This window comes from Arachis ipaensis, chromosome B1 (genome assembly GCF_059453495.1).
Source record: "Arachis ipaensis isolate K30076 ecotype BB chromosome B1, ASM5945349v1, whole genome shotgun sequence".
NCBI classification, from domain to species: Eukaryota; Viridiplantae; Streptophyta; class Magnoliopsida; order Fabales; family Fabaceae; genus Arachis; species Arachis ipaensis.
Window position 1 is genome coordinate 26,709,212 of NC_142436.1, and position 25,860 is coordinate 26,735,071.

At 37.3% G+C, this 25,860-nt stretch overlaps 2 protein-coding genes across 2 annotated transcripts; one reads left to right on the forward strand and one right to left on the reverse strand.

Annotated features, from left to right (window-relative positions):
- Positions 1 to 2,528: 2,528 nt before the first annotated feature.
- LOC107648755 (protein FAR-RED IMPAIRED RESPONSE 1-like) lies at positions 2,529 to 5,872 on the forward strand. The gene is made up of 5 exons (XM_016352584.2): positions 2,529 to 2,537; positions 3,388 to 3,447; positions 3,542 to 4,004; positions 5,469 to 5,754; positions 5,851 to 5,872. The coding sequence occupies exons 1-5, from the start codon at positions 2,529 to 2,531 to the stop codon at positions 5,870 to 5,872; spliced, it is 840 nt and encodes a 279-aa protein (XP_016208070.2).
- A 17,527-nt stretch (positions 5,873 to 23,399) lies between these two features.
- LOC148576028 (uncharacterized) lies at positions 23,400 to 25,129 on the reverse strand. The gene is made up of 6 exons (XM_088502655.1): positions 24,995 to 25,129; positions 24,619 to 24,750; positions 24,179 to 24,313; positions 23,987 to 24,090; positions 23,816 to 23,891; positions 23,400 to 23,423 (listed from the first exon to the last, which is right to left on the reverse strand). Exons 1-6 carry the CDS (start codon positions 25,127 to 25,129, stop codon positions 23,400 to 23,402), a joined length of 606 nt encoding a protein of 201 aa, XP_088358781.1.
- Positions 25,130 to 25,860: the final 731 nt, after the last annotated feature.

Here is a 25,860-nt window from a genome sequence, read left to right on the forward strand (position 1 = left end):
CCAGGAGATCTTCGAGCTGTAGGGAGATTACGACGGGATCATCCAGATTTGTTACGCTGTTATCATGATCGGCTGTCTGGAATGTTATCTGTGAAGATGTCGGCAGCGGCTGCTGCTGACTTTGATCGGCGTTGATGGAAAGTATAGCTCGGTAAGATATTTTTCTTGCCGAGCTTGTGGCTCCGCCACCTGCAAAACCTCCGGAAATACAGTTAATTGTACGTGTTGGTAGGTCAGGATGACTATTGTTCGGTCGGTTTCTATCTCGGCCATGTTGTGTAACCGAGCTTTGGTCTCCGGAAGGAGGTGTTCGCCGCTGCATGTGGCCGCTGATGTATTTGTCTAGGTGACCCTGCCGAGCTAGTCGTTCCAGTAGGTCTTTGGCGATGACGCAATCATCGGTATTGTGTCCATGCTTCTGGTGGAAGGAGCAGTATTTTGATCGGTCAGTGCCTTTTGAATCTGGGTAATTGCCAGCTTTTCTTGGTGGCTTGATTAATTTCGAATTCAAGATCTCCTTGATGATATCATCGCGCTTGGTGTTGAATTTGGTGTAGGTCTCATATCGTGGAATTTGTTTGAAATTCTTCTTGCTGTCTCGTGTTTTCTCGTCGTCTCTATGGTGAGACTTTTCTACTTTCCGAGCTTGTCGGAGTTCTTCGATGTCAATCTGTCCTTTAGCTTTTTCACAGAACTCGACCATAGTTTTTGGTTTGGCCACAGCAATAGTTTCCTGGAATTTTCCTGGTCGTAATCCGCTTTTTATGGCGTGTAGTTCCACCTCGGGGTGGAGGTCGGGTATACTCATGGCTATCTTTGTGAAGCGCGTCATGTAGTCCTTGAGGCTTTCGTGCTGGCCTTGCTTGACTGTGTTCAGGTAATCGGAGTCATGTAGGTAGATGGCTGATCCAGCGAAGTGCTCCTCAAAGGGTTTTGATATGTCTCAAAATCGAGAAATGGAACCTGCAGGCAAAGAACAAAACCAATCAAGTGTAGGACCGTCTAAGTAAGATGGAAAATAACGACATAAAACTTTATCAGATGTACCATTTACTATCATTATGGAGGTGAATTTCTTGATGTATTTCTTTGGATCACCTAACCCATCATAAGGAATTAGGGTGGTCGACAGAGTAAACCTTCGGGGTAGCACGAAGTTCATCACCTCCGCTGTGAATGGTCCAGGGGAGCTTTCCTGATCGTCATTCTCTATGTCTTTCTGAGCTTCCTCATTATGTTCGGGTTGCTCCTCTTCCTGTCGAGCAGTGTCTGAGACATGTGTTGACCCTGACTGCTGCTCGGCTTCTTCCGTCCGTTCTTGTCGGTCATTATTTTCAGTTCTAGTGTTATTCAAGTTGGCAATTTGATTTGCCATTCTTTGGTTCTCCTCGGCCACAGCTTACCGCAACTCGGTCACCATCCGGAGCAATTCGGATGGCGTGGGTGGAGGTTGTTCAGCCATGACTTCAAACGGGAACCTCGAGGCCGATGAAATATGGAGAGGTTTATATTTTCGGCCCCACGGTGGGCGCCAATTGTTCTTGTATGGATACCTGGAGGGAGAGCTCAGTTTCTGGGAGTCGACGTAGAGCTATTATCTTCGGTGTCGACCTTTAAGCCTTATGACAATCTGAGCTTTTACTCCAAGAGAGTGTCCAATGGCGTAGAGCTTTGAGCAAGAAACAGGGGGGGGAGTGTACCTGCAAAGGCACTCCGAAGTTTAAGTTAGTATTGAGAATTTAATGTGTCTTTAGGATAGAAGATCATACCTTTTTATAGGTGATAGTGTATAAATCGGTTATGTTCCTGCTTTATTGCCTATATTAAAGAGCAATAATAAGGGTTTGGACGTTTCACTTTTGTGAAGCAGTCCGTTAAACTGATTTGTAACATTACTTTTAAATAAATGACATTGATTGTTGATTAGTAACTGTAACGCCGATTAATAACGTAAATTGCCGAGTAATGACTGCAATGCCGAACTATAACGCCAATTTTCTGGGTAATAATGTGAATAATGCCGAGTTATGAATGATAAAGCCGATTTATGATATTGAATTTGTAACGGCCGGACCAAATAGGAATAGGAGCAGTTATAGGAGCACAACGTAGACGGTAGTTTATCAATACCGTATCGTCTCCATCATCTCCAGGTCTCAACGAAAATTACTCTCCCACCCGTCACTGACCACCGTCGGAGTCGACTACCACCAGCGTCATAGTCCGCAAAGGCCCTCTTCAAGCACCACCAACACGTTTGTTGTTCGATCTGCATTGGACGACAACCACACGGACATCCAGCATGCACAGCAAGAGAGAGCGTGTATTTCTTGTGCTTGATGTCGACGTCGCAAGTAGAAGGGGTCTCAAGTGTGGTTGCTCTTCCACCCCCGTCACCCCGCCGGAGTTCATTAATGGAGTGCGTTGTGGCTGAACCGGTGGATTGTGTTCCATCTCCTGGCGGGAATGAAATTTCATCCAATCCAAATGAAAATATAGTTAAACCTCTCATCGTCAATCCTGTGCAAATGACTAAGGTGAGCATCGTTACGTATGAAACGCTTTTCAATGGATGGTCATTTTTAGTTGAATGGGCAGTTTAGAATCAATGCAACTGGCTTGTTTAATTGTATGTTGTTAATTGGTATTCAGATGCATCAACAACATGATCTAGTCAATAAAGCTTAGGAAGTTTTTTACATATCATTGTATTCGTATATGTGTGTCAAATGTGTTTCTAGAAGAAAATACTTATTTGTTGAAGAAAATTATATGAAAACCCATTAAAATAATCTATACTCCCTCATGAATAAAATATAGTGGCATGTAGGCAATGTTAGTGCAAGAGTTATCAATTGAATTAGAGTTGTAGCCAATGGTATAATAGATAAGAAGGATATATTTTGATAATGAAAAGGAAGAATGCAGGAGTTATCAATTGATGTTTTTCATGTATTTGCTTCCTGCATGTTAGTATTAGAAGATGAGTATATGTATATAGTTATGCATGATGCTCAATGTATGCATAAAGAAATCATCTCTTAAAAGTAAAAATATGCACCAGTGGCTGGGAAACCGAGGAAGGAACTGTGTATGGGATTTGTACCTGACGCATGTTCAGCTGTATGCTATGCAGTGTTAACGTGAAAGAGAGTAGGTAGTAGTCACAATAATTGTATAATATTTCAAATGAATTAATTGATTCAATTACCATGAGTAGCATTTAGATGCCTTTGGTGTAAAGCTTATACTAGTTGGGTGGATGAGTTGATCTATAAATTTAGTTCGCATTTTTTTGTGCTAGTAAGTGAGGTTTCATGTACATGATATTGAATAAAAATTATTTTTTTTATTGTTGTAATTTGTGTGTTTATGTTGAAAGTGCAGGCCACGCAAATGTTGGATGTTACTGATGTTGGAAGTGATGAGATGGATATTGGTGACGAGGTTCGGATTTTAGTTTAAATTTGTGCAGTCAGGATTCACATTTTTGATGTCATAATTAATGGCTTTTTTTTGTTTTTTTTTATCTGATACGTAGTTGTCTGATCATGGTTCCCTAGAGGAAGATGAAATACTAAGTGTTGGAATGCGGTTTGCGAAGTTGCAACTAACTCATGATTTTTATGTTAGCTACGCAAAGAAAGTTGAATTTGCAACTAAGATAAGGACGACAACGTTTGACAAGATCACGAAGGAACCCGTTAACCAGGCTATCCACTGTAATCGGGATCGCATCCGTGGGTCTCGTGTCAAAGCACCAACGCGCAAAAATCTGATTTCATCCGCTGTGTGCAAGGCAAGAATATATGTAAAATTTGATAAGGAGAAGCAAGAGTGGCTTTTCTTCAAGGTTGAGTTGAGGCACATGCACCCATGTTCGGCGAAGAAGGCAGTGCAATACCGTGAGTATAGGCAGCTAACCATGCATGCGAAGTACGTGATTCAGATAATAATGAGGCTGGGATTCGACCAAACAAGACTGAAAGAGCTGAAGATTGATGGTTTAGAAGTTATAATAAATACTCGTTGCAAGTATAGTTACTAAACCAAGCAATCAACCTTTCTTACAAATGTTTTGGTTATCACAAGTAACAAACTCCTAAATAAATTGATAACCGAAGTATTCAAACCTCGGGTCATCTTCTCAAGGAATTGTAGGGAGGTGTTCTTATTATTGGTTAGGAGTTTTGTAAATTGGGAGTTTTGAAAGTAAGAGAGAAGTATGTTGAATGACAAGTAAAATAAATAAATAACTATAAAATAGACTCTTAGCAAGGTATGAAAACTGGAAGTCCTATCCTGGTTATCCTTATCAATTGTAATGAGAATTGGATTTTTCTCCCACTTTGTTAACCTCTAACTATGAAGGTAAGTTAAGTAGATGAATTAATTCTGATTCCTCAAGTCTTAGTCTTTCCTTGGGAAAAGTTAGAGTTATTGGAACTCGAATTAATTCTTAAAGAATTCTAATTTTCAATCAACAATGAGTTTGATAACTCAAGAGTCACCAATTATTTAACCAAAGCCAAAAGGAAAAATATCTAAATTAAATTAAAAATATTCATATAAATAAAGCAAAGCAAAATTAAATCTGAAAATACCTTGAGTTGCATTCACAAAAGAAATCAAATCTAACATGGATATTCATAAATTAAATTGGAAAAATAAATAAAAGAAATATTGAACCTGTGATTGAAGTTGTAAGTTGAAATAATAAAGTTGAAATCCTAATTCTAAGAGAGAGGAGAGAACCTCTCTCTCTAAAACTACATCTAATCCTAAAATTGTGAATATGAAAGCCTGATTATGAATGGATGCATTTTCCCATTTTATAGCCTCTAATCTGTGTGTTCTAGGCTAAAAACTGGGTCAAAAATAGCCCAGAAATCGTCCCCTGTAATTTCTGTTACGTTCAGGTCGCGGGCAAGTGACGCGGAGGCGTCATCCACGCATTCGCGCGGATTGAAGTTCGCAGATACGACATGGGCGCGTCATTCATGCGTTCACGTCACCTAACGTCAAGGCAGCTATGGCAAATTATATATCAAATCGAAGCTCCGGACGTTAGCTTTCCAACGCAACTGGAACCGCATCATTTGGACCTCTGTAGCTCAAGTTATGATCATTTGAGTGCAGAGAGGTCAGGCTGGACAGCTTAGCAACTTTTCCAACTTCTTGTACTCCTTCCACTTTTGCATGCTTCCTTTCCATCCTCTGAGCCATTCCTGCCCTGTAATCTCTAAAATCACTTAACACACATATCAAGACATCTAATGGTGATAAGAGAGGATTAATATTAGCAAATATAAGGCCAAAGAAGCATGTTTTCAATCATAGCACAAATTCTGGGAAGGAATTGTAAAACCATGCAAATAGTATGAATAAGTGGGTAAAGAGTTGATAAAAACCACTCAATTAAGCACAAGATAAACCGTAAAATAGTGGTTTATCAAAGACCTTCCTAGCTTTGGCCAATGAAGCTGGGGGCCCGTCGAATCTGGGATTCTCAGAAAAGGATTTAAGAAACTATATTACAGCAAGACTCCGAACCAGCAACGCAAATGCGGATGTTAGGGAGATGATAAACTATTTCATGAGAATGAAGGACATCAATCCGAACTTCTTCTATGCATTGAAATTGGACGATGAGTGTAGATTTAGGAGTGTAGTTTGGGTTGATGCAAGGTTCAGGACTTCCTATGAATACTACGGAGACGTTGTGTCACTCAATAGCACTTACAGTACAAACAGGTAACAGGTAGTGTAGTTAGTTTTTTCGGTTTTGGTAATTTTTTTCCCATGTGGTTGTTCTTGAGAATTCATAATGGCATATGGTTATGTGTGTAGGCATGGGTTACTGGTGCGGTAATTTATAACCCACAAACTAACCGGTAAGTGCACCGGGTCGTACCAAGTAATACCTTACGTGAGTAAGGGTCGATCCCACGATGATTGATGGATTAAGCAACAATAGTGTTTGATAGGTTTAGTTAGACAAACAGAAAATAGTGTTTGGAAGTTTAAAAGCATTAACAGTAAATTTAGAATATTAAAGATAGGCAGATAAATAAGTTGGGAATAAAATATTGAGAAGGCAGTTAAGGCTTTAGAGTTATCTATTTTTCCGGATTTACTTTTCTTACTAACTATTTTAATTATGTAGGATTTAATTTATGGCAAACTACATGTGACTAGACCCTAATTCCTTAGACCTTTCTAGTCTCCTCTAAAATTCATTAACTGCCAATTCCTTGGTCAATTAATTCCAATTAGAAGCTACATGATCAAATTTCAGTTTATATGCCACAAAAACTCTAATTACCCAAAAATAAAAGGATTATATGTCATGTATCCCGTTAAATCCAGATAATTAAAATTTAGGAGAATATGTTTTCAAGCTGTTGTTCAAGTAAAGAGCTTTTCCAAGTTATACAAGAACTCAAATAGAAAGAGGGTCATACTTCCGTTCCACCCAAATTCATAAGATAAAGAGCGAAAACAATTCTTAAATTATAAATCCATACATGAATTAAAATAGATCAAGCAATAAAATCAATCCATACAAATAGACAGAGCTCCTAACCTTAACAATGGAGGATTAGTTGCTCATGGTTCAGAGTAGAAAACTAGGATTACGGAATGTAAATTTGTATAGAATTGGAAGTCTGAGAATTGGAATAATGTTGTGTTCGGGGTGATATAATGTTGAGATGGAATCTCCTATTTATATCTAATCCTAATAAACTTAAAATCTATCTTCTAAAACTAAAAAATAATATCATTTCCTATTTTTAAACTTTGAATTTAAATTAGAATTAATTATAGCAATCAGCAAATCTTTAATTGATGGATGGAAACCACTTGGCTTCACTAGGATCCACGCCTAACTTGGGCTTTATTGCGCCTAACTTGAAGTGGGCAGGACCAATCTCACGTATTGTTGTTGTGTCTTGCGCCTAACTTGAGAAATCTCAAGTTAGGTGCAGCCTTGGCAGCGAGTTCGGAAAAGAAGTATGAACTATTATATATCGTTGGAAAGCTCTGGAAGTTAGCTTTACAACGCCACTGGAATCATGTTCATTGGACCTCTGTTGCTCGAGTTATTCAGGTTTGAGTGCAGAGAGGTCAGTGTTGACAGCATCATTCGCCTTCATCTCTTCTGCAGAAACTCCATCAAATCCAGCTAAATGCTACCTAAAATAAACAGAATTGCACAAGACTCAAAGTAGCATCCATAGTGGCTTAAAGATAATTAATTCTTGATTAAACTCAACAATTTAAATGCAAATTCTCTAGAAAAAGATAGGGAAGATGCTCACGCATCACAACACCAAACTTGAATTGTTGCTTATCCTCAAGCAACCAAAACTAATGTAAGCTTAGGATGTGAATTTGCATGAGAATGAGAGTTCGATTAAGCTCATGTCTCTTCTTATAGTGGGGTTTACAACTGCAATCCCGAATAGTTTTGGCATCTCATTTTATCATTTGAAGTTCAGAATGATTAGCATCCATAAGAACTCAGAATTCAGATAGTGTTATTGATTCTCCTAGTTCAGTATGTTGATTCTTGAACACAGCTACTTTATGAGTCTTGGCCGTGACCCTAAGCATTTTGTTTTCCAGTATTACCACCGGATACATAAATGCCACAGACACATAACTGGGTGAACCTTTTCAGATTGTGACTCAGCTTTGCTAGAGTCCCCAGTTAGAGGTGCCCAGAGTTCTTAAGCACACTTGTTTTGCTTTGGACCACGACTTTAACCGCTCAGTCTCAAGCTTTTCACTTGACACCTTCACGCCACAAGCACATGGTTAATGATAGCTTGATTTAGCCGCTTAGGCCAGGATTTTATTCCTTTGGGCCCTCCTATCCATTAATGCTCAAAGTCTTGGATCCTTTTTACCTTTTGCCTTTTAGTTTAAAGGGTTATTGGCTTTTTCTACTTGCTTTTTTTCTTTTTTTTCTTTCTTTTTCTTTATTTTATATATTATTTTATATATTTTTTTTCGCAAGCTTCATGTTTTTCACCGTTTTTTCTTGCTTCAAGAATCAATTTTATGATTTTTCAGATTATCAATAACATTTCTCTTTTTTCATCATTCTTTCAAGAGCCAACAATTTTAACATTCATAAACTTCACTATCAAAAATATGCACTGTTCAAGCATTCATTTAGAAAACAAAAGGTATTGCTACCACCTCTAAGTAAATGAGACTACTTTAAAAATTAAACTCAAATTCTTATGCACTACATATGTTCTTCTTTCTTTTTGATTTCAAACTCAGTGAAAAATACATGAGACATCTTTCAGAATTAAAGCACTTAACAAAAAATTAAACTAGAACCTATGAATCTACTAATAAGGATCATGCAATAAACAAAACAAAGTAGCAGGAAACCGGAACATAACATAATAAAAGCGGGAAGGAATAAAAAATGAAAGGAACTCAACCACCTTAGTTATCCGAGCGGTCATTTTATTTTCAGGTTGTGCTCCATTGTGAAGATGATTCACCTCCCTTAGTGCCATAAAAAGAAAACCCATAAGTGAAGCGTCAACACCAAACTTAAAGGTTTGCTTGTCCTCAAGCAAAGAAGAACTGAAAACAGAGAGGGACATAAAAAGACATACGGAGGAGTAAAAATAAATATTAATCTAAAAGAAACCAAAAATAAAAAAGACAAGAAAGATAAAAATTAAAATTTTTTTACTTTTTTTTTATTTTTATATATATAATTATTTATTTATTGTATTTATTTATATATATATAAAATGGTGGGGGGGGGGGGGAAGGGGGAAACGTGTATATATATATTATTATATGTGTGTGTGTTAGAGAGAGGGGGGGGGGGAAGGGAAACGTATATCTGTATATAGGAAGGGTGCGGGAGACGTTGAAAGGGGTATATATATATATATATATATAAGAGGAGGGGGGGGTTACGTGTATGGGAAGGGAAGGATATGAAATTATGAATGAGGGGGTAGGTGGGGTGGTCATGGGAATTGGGGAGGGAGTTGGTCACGGGAATTGGAAGAGATGGGTGCAGGGGTTACGGGCAGAAGGAAAGAGAATCAGGGGCATGGGTTGCTCTTCTTTTTTTTTTTTTTTAACTTTTTCACGCTGAATTTGGAGATAGGCAAAATTTTTTCGAAATGTTCGGTTCCTGTTCTAAAATAGCTGCATGATCAAAATACACGTAAAATGAAAGAAAAACAGTAAAAACTCAATAAAAATTAAATAAATAAGAAAACCACTACTACGAAAAATAGCTAAGGATACGAAATTATCGGGTTGCCTCCTGATAAGCGCTTCTTTAATATCACTAGCTTGACGCTTGATTATTGAAGTTTCTTCCTCTTCTTCCAGTTGGTTAAAAGAAATGTCTCCAAGGGGGAGAGGTGAAAATTAGTACCCCCTGATATAAAGTCCTCCTAACAAGCTTTCTTTTATTGTGATTAGCTTGATTCACCTTGCTTGTTGGGGTAGAGGTTGGGTTGCTCTTTGTTGACCTTTTCTTCTTCATAGATATTTTCTTCTGTTTCTTGGTCACAATCCCCTTTTCAGTACTTTCCTTGGTTGCCTCCACTTCTTTGATTTCAGAATTTGGGTGTTGTGTGATGGTTAGAGTGTGCCTTTCATCAAGAATTTCTTGAATTGGTGGTTCAATCAACTCACCCTCTATGCCACTCTCTGCTTCATTGGAGTGTAAATTCCCATAATTGTTTTCATCCCTTACAACCTCCTTTGTTGGTGTATCTTCCTCCTTTGTTTTTGCATCTTTCTCTTCTTCCATGTGTGAGGGTGGAAAATTCTCTAATTCACTGGAGTATAAACTCCTTCGATTTATTTCCTCACTTTCTTCCATAGGATCTTGCATTATATCTCTTGGAAAGGAATTTACTTGCTCTTCTTCCTGTGACTTGATAATCGACTGCACATATTTCTCTATATTTTTGACACTCGTCTTTATATCATGTAAGAATTCTTTCATGAGAAGCTCAAGATCTGATGGTATTTGAGATGAATAAGGAGGAGGTGATGGTTCTTGATAAGAATAAGAAGGAGGTGATGATTTTCGATAAGAGTAAAAAGAGGATGGTTCTTGGTAAGAATAGATAGATGGTGGCTCTTGATATGGGTAGAAAAATGATGGTTCTTGGTATGTATATGGAGATGGTGGTTCTTGATATGAATAGGGAGGTGGTGGCTCTTGATAGTTGGAACATGGAGCACTGAAGTTTCTTTGGTTTTGACTTTGCCAACCAAAATTTGGGTAGTTCCTCCATCCATAATCATATGAATTACTACTTGGGTGTGAGTAGTAACCCATATGATCTTTCTCTATTATTTTTTTCTTAGCACAAAATACCAAACAGAATTAAACGCACCATATGATAAACAGGAAAGCAAAGAAGAAATAACAAAATTCTAAAAATTAAAATAAAACTAATTAGGAGACACCAAACTTAATTTCAGAAATTAAGAAAAATTACTAGTGTTATATTATATATATATATATATATATATATATATATATATATATATATATATATATATTTTAAAGACAAAATAAAATAAAACTAATAAAATATAAAAAGATAGAAATTAATGAAAAGAAAAAATAAAAATAAAAGAAAATAAAAATAAAAAGAAAAAAAAGAAGAACGAACGAAAGTTTTGAAAACAAGAAAATAAAAATTAAAAATTAATAAAAAGGAAGGAAAAGGAATGCATGGAAAGAAAAAAAAAGTAAAGTCAAACCAAACAAAGACAAGGGGAGGGGGGTTATGAACGAAAAGGAAGAAAACAAGGAAAATTTTTAATTTTTAATTTTTTTTTGAAAAATAATAAAACAATATTTAAATAAAATTAAAATTAAAACGCCTAATCTAAACAATCAAACAACTAATAGTTGTTAATCACAGTCAATCCCCGACAACGACGCCAAAAACTTGGTGCGGTAATTTATAACCCACAAACTAACCGACAAGTGCACCTGGTCGTACCAAGTAATACCTTACGTGAGTAAGGGTCGATCCCACGAGGATTGATGGATTAAGCAACAATAGTGTTTGATAGGCTTAGTTAGACAAACAAAAAATAGTGTTTGGAAGTTTAAAAGCATTAACAGTAAATTTAGAATATTAAAGATAGGCAGATAAATAAGTTGGGAATAAAATATTGAGAAGGAAGTTAAGGCTTCAGAGTTATCTATTTTTCCGGATTTACTTTTCTTACTAACTATTTAATTATGTAGGATTTAATTTATGGCAAACTATATGTGACTAGACCCTAATTCCTTAGACCTTTCTAGTATCCTCTAAAATTCATTAACTTCCAATTTCTTGGTCAATTAATTCCAATTAGAAGCTACATGATCAAATTCCAGTTTATATGCCACAAAAACTCTAATTACCCAAAAATAAAAGGATTATATGTCACGTATCCCGTTAAATCCAGATAATTGAAATTTAAGAGAATATGTTTTCAAGCTGTTGTTCAAGTAAATAGCTTTTCCAAGTTATACAAGAACTCAAATAGAAAGAGGGTCATACTTCCGTTCCACCCAAATTCATAAGATAAAGAGCGAAAACAATTCTTAAATTATAAATCCATACATGAATTAAAATAGATAAAGCAATAAAATCAATCCATACAAATAGACAGAGCTCCTAACCTTAACAATGGAGGATTAGTTGCTCATGGTTCAGAGTAGAAAACTAGGATTACGGAATGTAAATTTGTATAGAATTAGAAGTCTGGAATGGAATAATGTTGTGTTCGGGGTGATATAATGTTGAGCTGGAATCCCCCTATTTATATCTAATCCTAATAAATTTAAAATCTATCTTCTAAAACTAAAAAAATAATATCTTTTCCTATTTTTAAACTTTGAATTTAAATTAGAATTAATTATAGCAATAAGCAAATCTTCAATTGATGGATGGGAACCACTTGGCTTCACTAGGATCCACGCCTAACTTGGGCTTTAGTGCGCCTAACTTGAAGTGGGCAGGACCAATCTCACGTATTGTTGTTGTGTCTTGCGCCTAACTTGAGAAATCTCAAGTTAGGCGCAGCCTTGGCAGCGAGTTCAGAGAAGAAGTATGAATTATTATATATCGTTGGAAAGCTCTGGAAGTTAGCTTTCTAACGCCACTGGAATCACGTCCATTGAATCTCTGTAGCTCGAGTTATTTAGGTTTGAGTGTTGAGAGGTCAGGGTTGACAGCATCATTCACCTTCATCTCTTCTTCTGCAGAAACTCCATCAAATCCAGCTGAGTGCTACCTAAAATAAACATAATTGCACAAGACTCAAAGTAGCATCCATAGTGGCTAAAAGATAATTAATTCTTGATTAAACTCAACAATGTAAATGCAAATTCACTAGAAAAAGATAGGGAAGATGCTCACGCATCAGTTACCATTTGCGTCATTCGTCGGTGTCAACCACCATGGTAAGTCGACCCTCCTTGGATGTGCGCTATTGGGAAACGAGGAAATTCTAGGTTATGAGTGGGTTTTTACCCAATGGGTGACGTGCATGGGAACAGCTCCACAGTGCATCATTACTGATCAATGTAGATCCATGTTCGGTGCGATTAGAAAGGCGTTACCCAATACACGTCACCGTTGGTGCATATGGCATATCATGAAGAAGTTTCCTCAGAGGCTTGGAGGTTATCGTCGATACGGAGAGTTGTATGCCGACCTTAGGGACATTGTTTTCAACTCTCGGACGGAGAAGTCTTTCGAGAGAAAATGGTTTGAATTTATGGAGGAGTACAATTTACATGACAACACATGGCTGTCAGGTTTGTAGTTGTTCAATTACGTTAAGCTTTCCAATTCATAATAATGCGGTAGCTAGCTTTATTTGTTTTGTAATAATGATTCAGTGAAAGGTTTCTGATATAGAAACTGTGTTATCTGTAGATCTTTATGATGACTGACGCATGTGGGTTCCTATATTCTTCAAAGGTAAATTTTGGGCTGCCATGAGGAGTACGCAAAGGAGTGAGAGCATGCACGCATTCTATGGTGGATACTTACACAGCAAGACTAGCTTGGTCCAATTTGTTCACGAATACGACAATGTGCTTGGAGCCAAGGAGCAGAGGGAATTGGAGGATGATGCAGTAGACTCCAGGATACCTTGTGCAACAAGCTCGCCTATGGAGAAACAATTTCAGCAGGAGTACACTACTAGCATGTTTAGGGATGTTCAAGTTGAGTTTGTGAAAAAGGCTGATTGCAGAGCATCTGTACTTACTGAAGACTGGCCAGTGGTATGCATGAAGGTGGAAGAGGAAAATTAGTACATGATACTATGATCTGTGTTTCGTATGTCGTCCACTTTGACCGCTCCACACAGGAGGTTCGTTGTGAGTGCAATCTTTTTGAGAGTTCAGGTGTGTTGTGTTGTCACTGTCTTGAAATTTTTCATTCGTTTAAAGTGTATAAAGTACCTACCTGCTATGTTCTCCCTCGATGGAGCAAGAATATAAAGCGCAAGCATACTTATATCAAGAGCAGTCACGATGTCAGTCGGTCATATGTGAGTCATAATGCATTCAAGGGATTATGTGCACACTTTTACAACATTGCGCAAGAGTTCGTAAATGACGACGATGAAACAGCATTGCTGCATGCTGCTTTAGAAGAAACAAGGGCCAAGCTGAGCGAGCACCGTGCTAAGAAGAGGTCCGAGAGCATGGCAGAGAACCACACCAGCATTGGCTCACAACATTCGAATGTTCTCGGTGTTGTCGACATCCAAGGACCATCGTTGGTTACTACAAAGGGCCGGCTAAAGAGTAAGAGACTCGGATCAACCCTTGAGAAGTCCTTCAACAAATCTAGTCCGAGGAAAAACAAGAACGCTTCCCCGATACATCCTTGTGTCAATATGACTTGAACTATTAATTTTGATATTACACTATGCCATGAGTTCCATGTTGTAATTTTTGGGTTGTTTAGCGGGTGGTTCGTTCAAATACATATCAGGATACAAACACTGGTGATCCTATTGCCCGGACTGTGCCCAAATAAGTGGGGAGCTTCATGTCTTTGCTAAGCTCGTTTGAAAAAAGTTAGAATATGCGGGACATGGGTGTGCGTATGTTTATTTTTCATCTTGATGTACATATTATTTTGAATGACATTCATGTATCATGGGTAATAGATGAGGTAGGTGGTTGACGATCAGATTTCTGCTAATTTAGAATTTTATAAAAATAATCGCGTTGATAGTATAGTTTTTGAACCAACAGAGAATCTTTTCGTAGAAAAGTTTTGTTTGTCACTAAAGTAAACATAATAAAAAATAAATAACCGAAGTATTTAAACCTCGGGTCGTCTCTCAAGGAATTGCAAGGCGATGTGATTTAATATTGGTTATGGAAAATTATATTTTTGGGTTTTGAAATAAGGAACAGATAATTTAAATGACGAGAAAAATAAATTAATAATTATAAATATCTCTTGGCAAGGTATAAGAAATTGAGGTCCTATCCTGACTATCCTTATCAGGTGTGATGAGAATTGGATTTTGCTCCCACTTTTATTAACCTTTACTAACAAAGGCAAGTCAAGTGGACTAATTAATTTGCTCCTCAGGTCTCAGTCAACTCATATGGAAAGACTAGAGTTATTGGAGTACAAATTAATCAGCAAATAATTCCAATTTCAATCAACAGCTGAGTTTGATAATTCAAGTGTTACTAATTACTCAACCAAAACAAGAGGAAAAATAAATCTAAATTTAAATTGGAAGCAATCATAAATAGAATAAAATAATTATTAATCTGAAATACCTCAAAATATATTAATTAAGAAAATCATAACATGAATGGTTCATAGGTCAAATTGGAACATTAACAAGTAAAAATATTGGAATAAATAAAAATAAAGGAGAAACGTTAATTGAAGGAAAATATTGAACCTGATATTGAAGTGGTAAAAATAAAAGGAATCCTAATCCTAAAACCTAAGAGAGAGGATAGAACTTCTCTCTCTAAAAACTACATCTAATCCTAAAATTATAAATTATGAATATTGTATTCTGTATATCCTTGATTCCTCCATTCTCTGGCTTATATTATGTGTTTCTGGCTTGGATTGGGCCGAAAAAGGGTCCAGAAATCGCTGGAGGCATTTTCTGCAGATTTTTGTACGTGGCGTCTGTCACGCGTTCACGTCATCTGGGAGTTTTCCTTGTCACGCGTACGCGTCAACTGCGTTCTACTCAAGGCGCGCGTCCGCATCATCCACGCGTTCGCGTCGCTGCATTTTCGCGCTAGGCACGCGTTCACGTCGTCCATGCGTTCGCGTCGCTACCTTTTTCTTCACAACTCCGTTTTTGTATTTTCCTTCCATTTTTGTATATTTCCTTTTTGTCCTTTGAGCCATTCCTGCCCTATGAGATCTGAAAACACTTAACACACACATCACGATATCGAATGTTAATAATGAATAATTAAAATTATTATTTTAAAGCATAGGAAACATGTTTTTCACTTATATCGTAAAATAAGGAAGGGAAAGTAAAACCTTGAAATTTACATGAATAAGTGGGTGAAGAATTGATAAAAACACTCAATTTGAGCACAAATTATATCATAAAATATGGGTTTATCAACCTCCCCACACTTAAACAATAGCATGTCCTCATGCTAAATCCAAGAGAAAGAGTGAAGTTAGAATGGTGGAATCTCATGCAATGCAATCTATTCTAAATGCAAACTACCTACATGAATCATGCAATTTTAATTATCACCCACCTATATATGTAGAGCTTACATGTGGTTAATCTAATTCATATTTTCAAGGAATTATATATGTATAGCCAAACTTAGATCATGTTAAAGCACTGTCACAATTGAGTTGGGTAAAAATATTTCATAAGCTTGCAAGACACTTAAACAATTAAGCAGAGATATATGGTGATGAGCTATTGAACCCTCACTGGATTTGTGTTTACTCTCTATTCACTCAGTGTTTGGGGTTAATCACTCTATTGTTTTCTATTCTTGCTTTCTAAAACTTTGTTCTTCATCTAACCAATCAACAAATATCGAATACAGATATACAAAAATCATGAGGTCTTTTAAAGGTTGTAATGGGGCCAAGGTAAGGGTAAGGGTATATATATGAGGCTAAGTGAGTTAACAAAGTTGAATCCTTAATTAGTCTAAGATCTCACCTAACATACACATATTCCATATACAGTATAATTTCCTTGGGATTTCCAATTTTTTTCACTTTCTTAATACATACTCATGTACCAAATTTAATTTTTGATTCTTATATCATGTGCATTGATTTCTTCACTAAACTTATTATTGGGGTAATTTTGTCCCCTTATTGACTTATTTAACTAAAAAGAAAAAATATATATATATATATATTTTTTAAATATAAACAGAACATATATCAATGCACATGGTATTTTTATTTATTTTGGTTTTATATGAGTATGCTCCCAAAATCCTTATTACTTTATTGAATTAATCCTTTTCCTATCAACCCATGTTCCCATGTTTCCCCACACTTAGTGGATACACAATCTCTATCTTAAGCTAACCAATGATTCAACTTGGGATTTTTAATTTATTTTTCTGCTTAAGGCTAGTGATGTGGTTATAGAACAGAAGGGGATTTAAGAGGCTCAAGTGGGCTAACAAGGGTGATGTAAAATATAGGCTAATTTGGGCTAAGTGAGCAATTTAAACAATGGCCTCAATCATTTCTTGGTATGTATCTATATTCTATATTGGACATATAGATTAAAACAAAGTAAAGATTACCAGAATAAAAAAGAAGGGCGAACACACAAGAATGAAATAATTATGGTTAAATAATGTAACCATACAAATAAGCTCAAAAACTCACAGGTTGTGTGTTCTTTAGCTCAAAAACCATATATCAGTTATGTATGTCATGCAAGTAGAAATCAAGAGTTCCCATTATTCTCAATGTGAATCTTAGGGTGGCCCTTAAAATCTTAGTGTTCATCCTTGAAAAATGTTGTGTAAATTAACTAATCATTTATTGCTGTATATATACAGTGTGTGGATTGTTGTGATTCTGTTTTACTAAAGTTTTTAGTTTACTCTTTTTATTTTCAATTAATCCAAGTTATCGTATGCTAAAAGGGTAAACTAAACTAATTAATCTATATATTCTATATCACAACTTAATAACTAAAATTGCAACTAAACTAAACTAAATATCTAAGATAAATATATAAATAAATCTAAGTGCAAAATGCAGAAATATAGTAAAAATACAGAAAAAGAAAAATGTGCAAGTACTGAAAGATAAATAAGATAAGGTAAAATAAAAATAAAAATATAGAAAAATAAGCAAAATAAGATAAAAAGTGTCTAAAGAGTGGTTCACCAAAATAAAGTATGCTAGAGATGGTGACCTCCCCACACTTAAATAATAGCATCGTCCTCTATGCTCACTCAGGTTGGGTGTGAAAAGTGTCATCTCCGGAAGGATGGGCAGTAGGTGTCTCGGTGGTGATCTAAGGCTCTGCAGTCTGGATAAGTGTAGGAGGGTCTGTCTGCTGCAGTGGGGGCTCTGCCTAAAGAGGAATCTCAGAAGGATGGGCATTGACCTCTGTCAAGTTCCTTTCCATGAAGAACCAGCCTCGTTGTTTTATCTGTTCGGAGGTGTACTAGGTGAGCTCTTCTGGAATTTTGAGAGTTCTCTCCAAGTAGAGGTTCCTGGCAGTGGCGAACACGGGATACTTGAGCTCACAGTATCTGTTTGCAAATTTGACTGGATCTGTGGCAGTGAGGAGCTGGTTGGCCTTTTCCTGCGGGGTAAAGTTCTTTTCCCGCCAGGAATCGTCGTGAAGGATATCCAGGATAGAGGTAGAAGATTCTCCTCTTTTCGTTTGCCTGTGGTAGCCTTGCCTTTTCCTTTCCTTTGGGAATCAGACATCCTAAAAAGCAGAAGTAGCAGGATATAATTGAAGAACTAAAGCAGGAAAGCAAGTAGGCAAGTAGGAAGCATAAAGGCAAAAAGATCAGTAGAAGCATGAAATGAATTAAATATATGTACATTTTAGATTGAATTCGAATGAGAAGTCCAAGTGTAAAAATCACAATCCAAATTATATAGAAGTGGATTTCAAGTTAATTAGGAAAAATAGTAATCATGCCCTGAGTTAGAAAGTTAAAGTTGTTAAGGAAAAAGCAAAAGAAGTTAGAAAGTGGAGCTGGTTAAGAGTTAAAAAGGAAGTTAAAGTGGGTGACATGAGAATGGTTTTCCTAGTTACCAAGAAATTCACAAAGTTGAGGAACAAACAACTCATAATCAGGCAAGGAGTGCAATTTATTGATGATAATTCTGATAAATAAAGAAAGTTTAAAATGAGAATAAAATCATCAATAAGCAATTCAGTACTCAGGGAACAAAAAGGTTTAAGAATGCTAGCCTGTGCATTCATGAATTGGTTTGGTTGCAGCTAAGTAATGCAAAATAATGAGTTTGCAAACCAATACATGAATGGAGTAGATTAAACCAAAATTTTGTAGAAAATTGGGCAGCATTCCGACTAAAATTGGATGTTTTCGGGTAGTAAAACAGCAGAAAAATTCAGTTCATATGAAAGTAAATAGTGCTGAAAGGAGTAGCAAATAGCAATAACATGAAAGAACATGCTAACAGCAGCATCAAATATGAAGAACAACATATGAACAGAATCACCACAGCATAATTAGAATTGCGAATCAGATAAAAAACAGGTAGCATGAACGATGAAATTATCAGGCCCAAATCCACTACAACATGCATCTCTAACTATCCTATTTTGAACAAAAATTGTAAAATGTGCAACGAACTGGCTAATTGGAAAACGAAATCGGTGTTCGGCAGAACCTGGTTTGTAGAAACAGAAAGTAAGCTTAGAGAGATGGTGTTGGTGTTGGTGACACAGCAGTGATGGGTGGCGGCGGTCGTAGGTGGGGGCAGGGGCAATGGTGGTTGTGGGTGGTGATTTGTTGAGGGGGGGAAAGAGTGAAGGGAGGTGAGGGTTGGGGTGTGGTGGCTGGTGGCGGCGCAGTGGTGGGGCGCGGTGATGGAGGCGATGGCAGTGGTGGTTGGTTGGATGTGGAGGGAGGAGGAAAGGGGAGAAGAGGAGGGAGGAGAAGAAAGGAAAGAAGAAGTAAGGGGGGGGGGTTGCGTCGGCGGGTCTGGGCGGCTGGGAGGGGTGGTAATTGGGGGGATGTGGGAGAAGAGAAGTTGCAGAGGGGGGTGGGGAAGTTTCGCGTGACTGGGGGTTAGTGTTTTTGAATACACGCGAACGCGTGGAGCACGCGATCGCGTGATTTTTGGGCGAAAAGGATGTTGACACGAACGCGTCATTGACGCGATCGCGTGAATTGGGTAAAAGGTAAGGGACGCGTACGCGTGAAGCACGCGAACGCGTCGCTGAGAATTGTGCTAAACGCACAGTTCCAGCGTCATTTTGGCGCAACTCTCTGTTTCCAAGGGGGTCCACAAAATCCACGTGACGCGGACGCGTTCGCGTCAGGGACGCGAACGCGTGGGCCGATTTGTGCTAAACGCATACCAGCCGCACAATTCCAGCCCAACTTTCTGGGCGTTGGATCTTTACGCCGATTTTCATTTGACGCCCACGTGTGGCCTGCGTGCTCGTGTGGGGTGACCTTTTTTTTATGCAAAAGTGCAGTATGCAATATGCAATGCTGATATGGATGCTATGACTAATTCCAGGTTCAATGAAAAATAAAATAAAATAAAATAAAAATAAACAAAACGAAATAAAATTGAAAAAGAAACTATCATAGCATGGTGGGTTATCTCCCACCTATCACTTTTGGTTAAAGTCCTTAAGTTGGACATTTGGAGAGTCCTTTGTTATGGTGGCTTGTGCTTGAATTCATCCAAAAATCTCCACCACTGTTTGGAATGCCAACAGCCTCCGGGGTCCCAAACCAGGCATGTAAAGCCCTTGAGCAGCTTCAAACAGATTCTCAGGTTTCCGGGATGTTGAATGTCAGAATAGATTCCAAGATCCCAAATCTTACTTTTATATCCGCCTTTATCTTGATTTCTATTTTTCTAGCCGGGCAGTTTGGAAGTTGCGTTCTCACCAAGATGGCCAAACATCTTCCTAGACCCATTCAATCGAACTCGAAACCAATCCTTACACTTCAAAGTGAAGTGTGGAACTTTATTGAGTCTTGCGTACCAGCCTTGAGCACGAACCATTTTTCTTTTACTCTTAAAGCCGTAAAAAGCTCTAAGCTGGCCATCTGTTTCAAGTAAACCATATTCAAGTGGAAAAGTAAAGATAAAAGCTAAAGATTTTACCTACTTGAAGTTTGTATTGGGCGGTAATGGCCTTGGAATAGGTGTTTCCAGTGGTTTTGCAAGCTCTACTCCCTTGTATTCTTCCGTGAATTCTTCCACTTCCTTGCAGTTTTCTTCAATTTCAACCACATCTTGATCCAAGTCTTCGATATCTTCCTCATCGCTCAAATCATAAGTTGGAGGTTGCAAAAAATCTACCTCTGCATCATCTTCGCATTCACTTGGGGAAGATTCTTCCATCTCAAAGAGTTCACTTGCGGATGCAAGTTCATTACTAGGGGAATGTGACTCGTGATCATCACTATCAAGGAAACTTGCTTGTTGAGTTATTCCATCCAGTTCTTCATAAGATTCCTGCTTTGGAGGTTGTGCACTATCCTCCTTAGCATCAATTGTAAATTTCTTGATGGAATTCTCCTCAATTCTGTCTTCCCATGGAGGTGAATGGTGGTAGTTGGCTTGTGAGTGTGGGGGTTCAAAGCTGCGTTGAAGAGGTGGTTCACAGGCGTATGATGGGGCTTGTCGGTAATTACAAGGGGTTCCACCATAACTATTGTTCTGCCACGCATTATTGAATGGTCGTCGTCCATGATAGTTTGGAAGGTGTTGTTGCCTAAAGGGTTGATCAGATCCTCGTGGCTCCGTCCATCTCTAATTGTTTTGACCTTGATGCATGTTCCTGTTATAGCTTCCATTCCTCTCAACATTATCAGAACCAAACTCGAAGCGATAGGGGTGAGAGTTCATAGTAAATAATAAAAATTAAAAGCGAAAACAAAAACAAATAAACAAGCAAAAGAAAATATTTACAATAACCAATAATAAGGCACACAGTTGTAATTCCCCGGCAACGGCGCCATTTTGACGATCAGATTTCTGCTAATTTATAATTTTATAAAAATAATCGCGTTGATAGTATAGTTTCTGAACCAACAGAGAATCCTTTCGTACAAAAGTTTTGTTTGTCACTAAAGCAAACCCAATAAAAAAAATAAATAACCGAAGTATTTAAACCTCGGGTCGTCTCTCAAGGAATTGCAGGGCGGTGTGATTTAATATTGGTTATGAAAAATTGTATTTTTGGGTTTTGAAATAAGAAACAGGTAATTTAAATGAAGAGAAAAATAAATTAATAATTATAAATATCTCTTGGCAAGGTATAAGAAATTGAGGTCCTATCCTGACTATCCTTATCAGGTGTGATGAGAATTGGATTTTGCTCCCACTTTTATTAACCTTTACTAACAAAGGCAAGTCAAGTGGACTAATTACTTTGCTCCTCAGGTCCCAGTCAACTCATATGGAAAGACTAGAGTTGTTGGATTACAAATTAATCAGCAAAGAATTCCAATTTCAATCAACAGCTGAGTTTGATAATTCAAGTGTTACTAATTACTCAACCAAAACAAGAGGAAAAATAAATCTAAATTTAAATTGGAAGCAATCATAAATAGAATAAAATAATTATTAATCTGAAATACCTCAAAATATATTAATTAAGAAAATCATAACATGAATGGTTCATAAGTCAAATTGGAACATTAACAAGTAAAAGTATTCGAATAAATAAAAATAAAGGAGAAACGTTAATTGAAGGAAAATATTGAACCTGATATTGAAGTGGTAAAAATAAAAGGAATCCTAATCCTAAAACCTAAGAGAGAGGAGAGAACTTCTCTCTCTAAAAACTACATCTAATCATAAAATTATAAATTATGAATATTGTATTCTGTATATCCTTGATTCCTCCATTCTCTGGCTTATATTCTGTGTTTCTGGCTTGGATTGGGCCGAAAAAGGGTCCAGAATCGCTGGAGGCGTTTTCTACAGATTTTTGTACGTGGCGTCTGTCACGCGTCCGCGTGGGTCACGCGTTCGCGTCATCTGGGAGTTTTCCTTGTCACACGTACGCGTCGGTCACGCGTACGCGTCAACTGCGTTCTGCTCAAGGTGCACGTCCGCATCATCCACGCGTTCGCGTCGCTACATTTTTGCGCTAGGCACACGTTTACGTCGTCCATGCATTCACATCGCTGCCTTTTTCTTCACAACTCCATTTTTGTGTTTTCCTTCCATTTTTGTATGTTTCTTTTTTGTCCTTTGAGCCATTCCTGCCCTATGAGATCTGAAAACACTTAACACACACATCACGGCATCGAATGGTAATAATGGATAATTAAAATTATTATTTTTAAAGCATAGGAAACATGTTTTTCACTTATATCGTAAAATAAGGAAGGGAAAGTAAAACCATGCAGTTTACATGAATAAGTGGGTGAAGAATTGATAAAAATACTCAATTTGAGTACAAATTATATCATAAAATATGGGTTTATCAGTGGTATTATGTTATGAATATCTATTTTATGGGGTTGAATGAAGTTGTTCCAAGAATTTATTGATGATTTATTGCAATCTACAATTCATATTTGCTGCAAATAAATCAATTTAACATGTTGTATTCTGTATGACTTTTAATTAGTGTGTTAAGTTGGATGTACGAATCAATACAGAAATCACATGTTTATTCAAGGCTTTCCGCATATACTTGTTTCGGAATAGGTAACGTGCATGTGTGAGATCAGTTTCAGGCATTTTTCATTAGATGTTCGATTCAATAGGATTTCAGATGTTTATAATTCTTAGTATCCCCGGATGGTTATTCTGTAGTATTTGGGTGAATTTTGGTTGTTATGTTAGTGTTATTTATAATCCGGATGTTCGAACCTGTACGACAGCGGATGGTTACTTCTTATATGCAAATGGTAAGATAAGATTTCCATAGCTTATTGTGTGTAATGTTTTACCAGAATTTTAACCTGGATGTTCATTTTCATAGGAACGCGGATGTTCAACCCTACTGTTAACTGAATGGTTATTTTTAAGATTAGCATTTCTCCGCCGAGCTATTTTCACCTGGATATGCATTTCAATAGGAAAGGGGGTGTTTAACCCTATTGTTAACTGAATGGTTATTTTCAGAGTACTTAGAGAACCAAACATGTACATCATATATCTTATACCAAGAGTCTAACAGCAAAAGACCTTATACACCTAAGCCAAAAAACAAATAAGTTAATAAAGGTTTCTATGTTCTTAAGACTAAGTACAACTATTGCGTTCTCCGTTTTTGTTTTTTTTTCATAGGTTGTTCCCCGAGCCGTTTCATCAATGTCCTTGTACTTGGTGCCGTGAATGGTGATTTGACCTCCTTTTTCTTATTTCTTCCAGGGTTCCGGCGCGCACATTTCTCATTTTCCTCCAACAAGGTTTGCACCTGTCCTATTCTCTCATTGTGCGCTCCCATCACAATGTCCAGCATTAATTGACATCTCAAAGCAAGAAGCATATCCTATGGGTATTTACATGATGAGGATGGTGATTGAATTTTGCAAGAAACATGAGCCGGAATTAAAAATCTGAAAATGAGCGACAGAATAACTTACATCATCCCATTCATGTAGTCTACAATCTTCAGTCCATAACTCCATGAATTTAATTATAAAGATGCCACAATCCCAGCTACGTAAATAACGAGGGTCCATTCAGTATGATATCAATGTTAAAGTAATTCCTAAAGCATGAATTTGCTAGGTGTGGCGATTACTAATACTTACCCGTTGGGTTGCACGGGGACTGACGCATATGCAATAGTTGGGCCATTCAAAGTATGCTCGTAAGTTTGGATAGCCACTTTGGACATGTCTTCAAGCAATCGACCCTATAAAAAACTCAACAATACTTTGTTAACTGTTGAAGTTATTTATCGATAAATTCGAAAAAATCGCACAATTGGGGTCCTAACTTACTGCATATGCATCTAGTTTTCTCCTTTCATTAGTGGCTTCCTCACATTTCAGACTATCAAGTACCAACACCTGTTTTCCTGCCACATTAAAAGCATACAGCCACCAGTGTCCTTTCCAACACATTGGAATAAACCACTGCAAGAAGAAAGCACAAATAACAACTCATGCAAATATGAAATTAATGGAGTAAGATGCACGACAAACATATCATAAACTTCACAGGTTAGTTCAATCTTTACCATTATTGGTTAAATGACTTGGCAATTTCACTTTCACATATAGGACGTACGAATGAATAGGTGCATGCAGAATACAACTGAGGCAACCTTTAAAAATTCTCAGAACATCCATCAGTTTACGAAGAATAAGTGACCCAGACAAATAAGTTATTATCCTAAAAAGGCTAACCATGTGCTACATAAAAAAGAATAATGTCTAACCCAATTTCTTTTTGATGCCTCCACTTTGTCAAAAAATCTGTTATCGTCTCCGAAATTTGGACCGAATCCATCATACACTGAAATTGGCCCGTTCTGGAATGCATCCAAGTTATGCTGTTTTATCACTGTTTCCTGTTGCCAAAGTAGTATCCAGTGATGCTATAGCTATTATGAGAATTCAAAAAAAAATTACAATCTTCATACCAATATTCCTAGAGACACGCAATAGAAGTCACATTTGAAGTGCGCCACCGGAGCATCATTAAATGTGTTGCACATTGATTGAATAATTTGCGTAGAAAAAGTAATCACGCATGAAATCCAAGGTACGAGAAACAAATTAATTGAAACTACAGCATGGCTTTCAATAACTTACATTGCTATTGACCCAACCGCGTGCTTTCAAAGTCCACAAATCCAACCTTGACAGTTGAATATATGGCCTACCTTCATAGGTTGACAATGGTGCGTGTTTGTCAAGGTGAGAGTTCAGAATCCAGCGCTGGACCATTTCCTCCTTCTCCTCGCCTAACTTCACACCCTTAAAGATCGGATGGACTGTTATGAGGGGGGTTGGCTGGTGACTTCTCTAACTGTGTCAAGCCAAGGGAAAAGCTAGGCCTTCCGGGACTCGGGGTGTGATAGCGTGACTTGGTAGCCACGACCATCTGAAGGGGTTCCACGTTAATTGGACTTGTGTTCCCACCTTGTTCAAACTTTTCCAATAGTTCCTCAACTTCTAGACACTGCACGAAGTTCACGTCGAATTCTCTGCAATAAATGCAACTATACTTACAAAACACGTGTAGAACCATCGAAATCATAGTAAAATTAAGACATGCAATTTTGAGACAGACAACAGATGGTTACTAGAAATAATCAATGTGCATTATGTGTAATATATTACAACTAATTGAAGACGTGTGTCTACTTTCATTTTGATACAACTATATAATTTTAACTACTACGGTTTAACGCGATCAGTTAATACGTTGAAATAGAAAGAGATAAGTGAGGGAACCAAATATGTTATTCTGTATAGAACTTGCCTGTCAAAATCGTAATCAAGAACTTCCACAAGTGCTGAAGAGGGTATAATTGGATTCAGATTTTGTGGAGCAAAAGCACTGTCCTCCTCATTTACATCCTCACCATTTGGGTTGAAGTTGTCTTGGAAGAGTCGGTGCCTTCTTTGAGCAATGGGTACGTCATCGTCATCGTCGGAGTCTGAAGGAACAACAG

Excerpts from the sequence above, each read along its gene's own strand:
- LOC148576028 (XM_088502655.1), bottom strand. The coding sequence starts at position 25,129 with ATGGTCCAGCGCTGGATTCTGAACTCTCACCTTGACAAACACGCACCA. Across the intron at positions 24,091-24,178 it reads GAAAACTAGATGCATATGCA|GGTCGATTGCTTGAAGACAT; the intron begins GTAAGTTAGGAC and ends AGTTTTTTATAG. Across the intron at positions 23,892-23,986 it reads GTCCCCGTGCAACCCAACGG|CTGGGATTGTGGCATCTTTA; the intron begins GTAAGTATTAGT and ends TTATTTACGTAG.
- LOC107648755 (XM_016352584.2), top strand. Across the intron at positions 3,448-3,541 it reads AGATGGATATTGGTGACGAG|TTGTCTGATCATGGTTCCCT; the intron begins GTTCGGATTTTA and ends TCTGATACGTAG. Across the intron at positions 5,755-5,850 it reads AGCACTTACAGTACAAACAG|GCATGGGTTACTGGTGCGGT; the intron begins GTAACAGGTAGT and ends TTATGTGTGTAG.